Genomic DNA, 8,296 nt, shown 5'->3' on the forward strand with positions numbered 1-8,296 from the left:
ACACACACACACACACACACACACACACACACACACACACACACACAATTACCTGCTGCAGTTCTGACAAGGTATGCAACATTCTGCTCAACTAACCCCCTTCCTCTCTCTCAGGAGGGAGATAAGTTTCACTATCTGTCCTCCAGGAAAAATAAATTAATTTTTTGACTATTCAGAATTCAGGGCAATAAGATTTTCAGCAGGGCAATTTTCAATGTGCTTACTCACTTTTAAAAAGTTTTAATCCTGTCACCAAGAAAATGCCACTTCCTCCAGGAAGCACTCCCTGATCCTGCCCAGCTAAAGGTGATCTTTTTTTCATCTGGCCTCTCAATCTTTTGTCATCCTCTTATTGTTTCCCTCATTTTAAACCATGGTTTAAACCATATGGTTAAACCATAAAGTTTAAACCATGACCATCGTTTAAACCATATGGTTAAACCATAAAGTTTAAACCATGACCATGGTTTAAACCAGATTGCATTTCCTTGTGTGTCTGTCTCGTCAAAGGTTCTCCTCTGATGCTCATAACAGCATCCAGGTGAGCCCGGGTATTCTTGAAAGCCATGACACCAAGAGTAAAGTACCAGCTCTTGTAGCATCTACACCCAGCTGTTTTCAAAACGCATCAGGAACGGGCCAGGACATAGGCTGTACATCTGCTGTCCAATGGCCAAATGAACTGAGGTTTGTAAAAGTCACATTGACATTTAAGTTTGTCCAGTACAGACAGAATTCTTTTGATCACACAACTTCTGAGATGGTCTGCTAAGGCATGGAGGGGCTGGGATCCTCATCAGTAAAGGGAATGTCCACACCAGTGAAATCACCCATTACCTTAAGAAGTCAGGTGTACACACATCCATAGATTAACACTCCCCACTTACATTTTACTTCTTAATAGTTATTTGTGTATATGTTCAACCTCCTTATTTGATGATAAGCTCCTTGAAGGCAGGGGTAGTTCAATAACAAGAACATAACAAGAACCTCACTGTTTCCCCAATTAAATTTAAGTGGCATTTATTAAAAGTGGCTCTAGGTGAAAAGCAGTTCCTGCCCTCAAGGAGCTTATAGTTTACTAAGGGATACAACATATAAACAGATATGTGAACACAAAATTATTTGAGAAGGGCAAGATTACTGATAACCAGGTGATCAGGGAAGGTTTCTCATAGGAGGTAGTAGTTGCACTGAGCCTTCAAGGAGGCAAAAAATGCTAACAGGCAGAGATGAGAAGACAGTACACTGCAGGAATGAGGGAGATCTTGGGCAAAGGCATGGAGGAGGGAGAGAGAAGGCAGAATGCAGCACAAAGACCAAGTTGTCCACAACACTGAGTGAAGGGGAGCAAGGAGCATGGAGAGGTGAAGCCCAAACAATGTGTGAAGGTTTTAAATCACAAAGAAGTTTGTATTTTATCTTAGAACAACAGGGACCCGATGAAGAAGTCCACAGTTGGATTTAGGTCCTGACTCACAAATGCTCTGGAAACCAGAAGAGAACATCACTGGTGGAAGGTGCACCTAAGAGTTTGGAAAAGGAAGTCCAAGAGAGTTGAAGAGGCTGGAGTACTCCCCTCACTACCTGTGTGACTCTGGGCAAAGTAACTTCAACTGAGTCTCAGGGCTGTGGCTTCCCTACCTGCAAAATGTGGCCTTGGGCTAGATTATCACTCAGATCCTTTCTGGCTCTCGATCTTGTGAGCTACATCAGTGGAATCCTTGTACATACATAAAAATGGCCTTTTGGAAACAGGCAAGCATTGTGTGATGGGGATTCGACAATTTCACCAGTCTCGATAAGGCTACAGAGGGTAAAGACAGGGATTATACCACCAGCAGGCCTGATCTTACTGTAGGAAGGAGGCTGCAGAGTATAATAGAAAGAGCCCAGGATTTGCAATCAGAAGATCAAGGCTGCTACCTGATAGCTCTTTAACCTTAAGCAAGCCTGGCAAACCCTCAGTTTCCTCATCTGTAAAATGGAGATGGATGATAATACTTGCACAACCTACCTCACAGAGCTGTTGTGAAGAGTCTTTTGTAAGTCCTTAAACTGCTATAGAAATGGGAATTATTAACATTAATCACTGTACATTCAATCTCGATTTGTTTTACATAAAGCTAAAAAAAAAAAAACCAAGCAATGTTTCTATCTCCTGAATGGGAAACAATAAACATTTTTTAAAATGAAAAGATTAAACATATATGCAAATCTGTTTGCCTCTTCACTTACCTCCATTTAGAGCCTCAGCTATCATATTTGAATTTGGAGAAGGAACACTTGCCACCCCTTCTGTGGAGCCAGTATCCGCCCTCTTCATTTGGATGGGATAGCCACTTTTCTCCAACCAGGCTTTTAGATGCTCTATATACTCTCTTCCAAACAATGTCGAATCATCAAAATTAGGGAAGGCTGCTGGAATTGGAGCTACTTCTTGGAGGCCAATAGCTTCTAATATTTTTTCTTGTCGGAACGTGGAAGCTAAGGAAAACGTTTGGCCCAAAAGTGCCAAAGATTTACGACAGAGGGAATTGGTTGTCTCCAAGGCACCTGCCATTTCTGCAGGGTTACTAAAACCCTTCATTTTAACACTTAGCTCATAGGCATTGCAAGCCATGAGCAAGGGAGTAACACTTTTGAGAAGGCGGTCTTGGAGCCTCATCATGTACTTGTCAAATGGTTTTATTACTTCAAAGAAACAATTCTTGGTTTTCACAGCACCTTTGTCTAAGAGCATGTTCAAGAACTCATTATCAACTTTGGGGGTTTTCAAAGCAGAGTGCTTCAGACACTTGATGGTAAAGAAGCAGAAGTCTCTGTGCTCTGGTTTCAGAGAACATTTGAAGGAGGCCAGCATCTTCGCACAGGTTTCAGTTTCTAACTCAAAGAGAGCTGCAAACAACTGTGAAAATTCCATATCACTCTTTATCTTATGAAATCCAGCCCATTTGATTATCTCTATCCCAAATGTTGAAAAAATGTCCGAATTGTCAACTAGGTCAAAACTGACCTCTCCTCTAGGCAGCCTACTAGTCTTCTGATTGGGGCGCAACGGAGTCTTTCGCACAGGACGCTGGACATCTTCGGTCCTTTGGGTGACCCCAGGACTCAGATCAGGCCTCAGAATAGTTTTTCTTATTGGATTAGTACATTGAGTTTTTGGAATAATTCGATAGGGAACCATAGGGGGCAGTTTTTTAGCGTTCACTTTTCTTAGGGTGGGAATTTTCCTGACATCCCCTTTAATGACTTTGGTTTTAAGTGCACCTCTGGTCACCCGCTTACTCTGAAGAATGCCACCCCGGTCAGCAGTGCCAACAGCACCCCGGCCACCACGGCCCCTGCTGCGCACCCAGCCCCTGCCCCTAGGCACTGACTGCTGGAATTCATAATCTGCCTCACCTGAAAAGTCCAACTCATACTCCTGACTGTCCATGTCCACATACTCTTCCTCCATAAGGCCAGGTGATCGAAAGTCACCCAAAACTTCAGGACCAAAGTCACTCTCATGAGACCAAGAAGGTTCATGGGTACTTGGGTGGCCAAAGTCATGCTCCCAAGACTCTGAGTGGCTAAACTCTGGATCCTGAGAACCAAAATGACTAAAGTCTTGGTGGCCAAAGTCCCGATCTCTGGAACTAACCCGGCTGAAGTCCCGGTCCTGAGAGTCTGCACGAGAAAAGTCCCGATCCCGGCCAAAATCTTCCTGGTAGTAGTTTTCTTCACTCATGGGAGGACTGCTGGATCTAAATGAAGGTCCAGGAAATACCTCATCCCTGAGGTCTTCTCTCCAAGTGTCACGAGGATGTACTGGATCATGAGAGTATCTTCCATCATCATGAAAACTGTCTTCATATCTGTCTGCTCTTGATCTTGGGATTGACCTTGAAAGACCTGGAATGAACCAGTGAAAAGGAAACAGTAAAGCTTTATACTTTAGGTTCAAGGAATAGTTTTTGTTCCCTAACTTCCCTGGATTTTACTGTCCATACCAGAACAGAACGTCTATGTTTCACATATGTTTCTATTTGTTTAACAATGTATAGTCATCGAATAGGTCTCCAGGTGAAGAATTAAACTATTATTATAAACCCTGAGCAGAAACACACAAATGTTGCCAAGCATTTTTTTTCTTAAAAAAGTTTTAACATGTTATCTTTTGTTTTTACACCTTCATTTCCAAATATCCCATCCCTTACCAAGGATTCATCCCCTAGTAAAGAAGGGAAAAAAAAAGAGAGAGAAAGAGGAGGGGAAGGGAGGAAGCTTCAACAAACTAACCAGCATACCAACTAAATCTGACATATTCAGTGTCCCACACTCATAGTTCCCATCTCTGCAAAGAAAGAAGGGAGGTGCATTTTTTCATCTCTTCTTTAAGGCCAGACTTGGTTATTATACTTAAAGAACTTTCAGTTTTGGTTATTTTTTGTTCTTTCCATTTATACTTTTTTAATTAATGTAAATATGGTTTCCTGGTTCTGCTTACTTCATTCTGCATCAGTATATATAAGTCTTCCCATGTTTCTTTAAATTCTACATGTGCAGTAATTTCTTTAGCCATTTCCAATAGATGGGATTCTGCTGTTTCTAGTTCTTTGCTATGACAAAAAGCACTGCCATACATATTTTGATATGTAGCTGTCTTTGTCATTGAAGTATATACCTAGCGGTTTGACTCCTGAGACAAAGAATATGGTCATTGTAGTTACTTTTTTAGGATAATTCCAAACTGCTTTCTTCAACGGTTGGGCCAATTCATAGCTCCATCAACAGTGCATTAAGGTGCTTGTTTTTTTCCCAGCTTCTCCAACATTATTTTTCATTGTCTTTACTAATTTGCTGGATGAAACTTCAGAGTTGGCTTAAAAAATAAAATTTTATTTTTAGTTTCTGTTTTTATATCACCTTTACTTCCAAATATCTCTTCCCCTTCCTCTACTCAGAGAGATATCACCTGTAACTAAGAATAAAAAAGAAAGGGGGTGGGGGGAGCCAATTCTGACAAACTAACCAATACATCAACCTCTACATACCTCTACAACTTCTATACACCTCTACAAAGAAGGGAGGGAGTGAATTTTCTTCTCTCTTCTTCCAGGCCAACCTTGTCTGATTTTGGTTTTATTTATTGTTTTTTTTCCCCACTACACTGCTGTAGTCACTATATGTACAGTAGGTTCTATTTATTTAGCCTTTCTCTAGTTTGTATGTTTTCGCATGCTGCTCTGCGGTATTATTTATCATGATGCAGTAATTTTCCATTACATTCATGTACCACAATTTGTTTAGCCATTCCCCAATCAATGGGGACTCTTTGGTCCAGCCAAGTTAGCCTTCTTGCTAGTCCTCAAACACACCCTTCCATCTCATTGCTTTGGGCTGGCTATTCTCCATGTCTGAAATGGACCCTCACCTCACTTTTCCCTCTTAGAATCCTATGTTTCCTTCAGAACTGCTCAGTGACCTCTTCCACATAAAAGCTTTCATGATCTCCCTAGCTGTTGATAGCTCCCTCACAAAGGTTTACTTTGTATATATTTATGTACTTTCCCCAAAAAATGAATATAAATTCCTTGAGGATAGGGTCGGTTTCATTTTTATCTTTATTTCCCCAGCAGCTAGCACAATGTCACATAACAGGCACTTAATAAATGCTTGCTGAATGATGGGCGTCAAGCTCTATTAATAATGTATTAGTGTGCTTGTCTTCTCATAACCCCTCTAACACTGACAGTTCTCATCTTTTGTCATCTTTTCCAGTTTTCTAGATATTGGGTGAAATGTCAGTTGTTTTGATTTCTCTCATTGTTAGTGATTTAGAGCAATCTTTCATATTATTATTAATGATTTGTGACGAAGCACTTCAACATGAATGTCTTATAACTGAAAACTAACACATTTGTTTTCTTTCAAGTGAAAGGTAGCATGGTGTGGTAGAAAAGACGAGTGAACTTGGAATGAGAAGGCCCAGAATTGAAGTCTAGGTCTTTTGCTTCTGGCTTTATGACAGGTCACTTAATCACTGAGCCTCAGCTTCCTCCATCTGCAAACCGGGATGACAATATTTGCACTAATCACCTCACAAGGTCACGGTGAAGAAATACTTTGTGACCTTCTGACACTACTGAAATGTGTGCTATTGTTTAAGAACTTCTGGTTCCTCCCATCCCCTAAAGATTCTTTTAGTTTACCTTGAGACTTAAACTGATGGAGAGCGTCTTCTATGGCGTCACTGTGGTCCATGCGATATCTCTTAACCTTTTCTTGTAGGACAGCATCAAAAGTTTCCCTACTGACTCGCCTAGAAGCCATCATTAGGCCCAGCTACGAGAAAGAGACATGTTAACACAAAAGATCCTACGTTCTATTTTGCTTTTAGCTGAATGCTTCAGAAGCTTCACTTATTAATACCACTTGTATCTTCTATCCGCTATTGACCTGGCATACATTTAAACACAAGAGAAAACCAAGACTTAAAGCCTTTCAGCCTTATTTCATATTATTCCTCTTTGTAAAACACAATGGACATGACAAAATGGAAAACTTGTTGAGTTTTCCCCAGAGTCTCCTGACTCTGTGCAAATGTTCCCACTTCTGGAAGCTGATCTCTTACCTTAGCCTGTTAGAATCCTTTTATTTCTTCAAAGTACAGTCCATCCACTACCTCTGCCATAAAGCCTTTACTTATTCTCCGAGTTAAAAATTATCTCCTTCCAGTGTTCTTAGAACACTAATCTAGATTTCAGCTTTGACTTTTTCACATTTTACCTTGTATTATATGACTTGTTGTCTGTTTTTTTCAAGGTATAATGTCCTTACTAATACTATGTTGGAAGTTTCTTGAGGTCAGTAACTGTACCACTTTCATCTTTGTATATTGCTTGAGCCACACAGCAGGTACATAATAAATGTTTGTTGAAACCCTTACAAAGCAGAGCCAAAACAATTTGGTCTCACCTCTGAAAAGCCTTTTTTTTTTCTCTCAGGTGAGGGCACACAGGGCTATAAGAGTAAGGCAGGTGGCATCCACCTGTAGCCCAATGTCTCTTCACACTTCCAGGATTATCCTGAATTTTCAAATGCTGTGCCCATGTCCTACTGAGCTGAAATGGCGTCCACTACAAGTCAGCCATGGCTTGTCATTTAAAGACTAGCTTGGGGAAGACTAGCTTGCATGAGGCTCATGACTAGGCTGGCCACAGGGCAATGCATTTTCTGATCCACGGCTACTATCAAACACTGCCTACTGAATTGTAGGAGGATTGCCTAAATGGAAGAAGCATCTACACTGATGAAAAATGGATCCGTGAAATCTAAATGTATTAAGGGTCTCTTCTATTAAAGGCCCTGTGTGCAGGCTGCTGGGCTAGGGTAAAGCGCAGGAGGGAGGGACAAAAGCAAATGATACCAGAGTACCGGGGCCTGAAGCCAAGATCAATGGATTGAAAGATGAACCCCGGAGGCCAAGGTTCCCAGGCCTGGGGATCCTGAAAAGGGAGGAAGCCCCAGGGCTCAAGATGCCACTGCTAGGGTAGGGGGAGGGGGGCGAGGGGTCCGCATCTCCCCAAGATGCTGAGAGGGAGGGGAAGGGCCTCGGCCTTCTTGGACTCCTCTCTGGCCCAGGCCTGGCTCTTTTCTGCTCTGGGCCAAAGCTCTTCCCAACGAGCCCCCACCCCCACCCCCATCCCCCTAAAAACAGCCCCCCACCCCCAACCCTGCTCCTCCTCCCACCCAAGGCCCTTTACCGGCCCTCACTAGGATGCAAAGAGCGGCCGGCTCGCTGGGCTGGGCCGGGCCGGACCTTGTGTGGAACCACCACTGCGCGGCACAGTCACAGGCCCCGGGGTCCAGTGGATTTCGGTGGCTCCAGACACCGGGCTACCCCCAGCCCCCAGTCTTTTAGGTGCAGAATTGCGCATGCGCTGGAAACCGCTCCCCTAGATACCCACGTGACTCAGGCGAGGCGGGAGCATGCAAATTAGCTAACGGTTTCCCCAACCCTTCCCGGACTCAAGCACCGCCTCGACTCGTCGCGCATGCGCCACGCCTCCCACGGCCGTTTGTCAGTGACTCCATTCTCTGGGAAAGCTCACCAAGACGAATCTTTCCTCTACTGCGCTGAAAATACGGGGTGAGAGGCCGTGCGCTGTAACAGCTATGTAGGTGAAGGCCCGTCCACTCCCTAGTCCTTTTTTTGCACCACTGCCTCTTTCCCCCACCCCCCAAAAGCTCCGCCTACTTGGGAAAAAGGAGAGGGCTAGTGCGTCTGCGCGGGCGAGCCCAGCTG

The 8,296-nt window shown here is 43.2% G+C and overlaps 1 protein-coding gene across 6 annotated transcripts in view; it reads right to left on the bottom strand.

Moving 5' to 3' along the window:
- The window catches only part of SUGP2 (SURP and G-patch domain containing 2), a 26,781-nt gene extending 18,602 nt beyond the window's left edge, over positions 1–8,179 (bottom strand). For 2 of the 6 annotated variants that reach the window (XM_027853312.1, XM_027853315.1), the window contains exons 1-3: positions 7,765–7,936; positions 6,201–6,333; positions 2,239–3,900 (exon numbers count right to left, since the gene is read on the bottom strand). In XM_027853312.1, the coding sequence (XP_027709113.1) occupies positions 2,239–3,900; positions 6,201–6,324 (1,786 nt within the window). In that variant the 5' untranslated portion in view covers positions 6,325–6,333; positions 7,765–7,936. Of the gene's footprint in view, positions 1–2,238; positions 3,901–6,200; positions 6,334–7,754; positions 7,937–8,102 lie in introns of those variants that run through there. The other 4 variants (XM_027853317.1, XM_027853316.1, XM_027853314.1 and 1 more) reach the window with 3 other exon arrangements.
- Between the last annotated feature and the right edge of the window lie 117 nt (positions 8,180–8,296).

Source organism: Vombatus ursinus, unplaced genomic scaffold (assembly GCF_900497805.2).
Source record: "Vombatus ursinus unplaced genomic scaffold, bare-nosed wombat genome assembly UNPS02009918.1, whole genome shotgun sequence".
NCBI lineage: Eukaryota > Metazoa > Chordata > Mammalia > Diprotodontia > Vombatidae > Vombatus > Vombatus ursinus.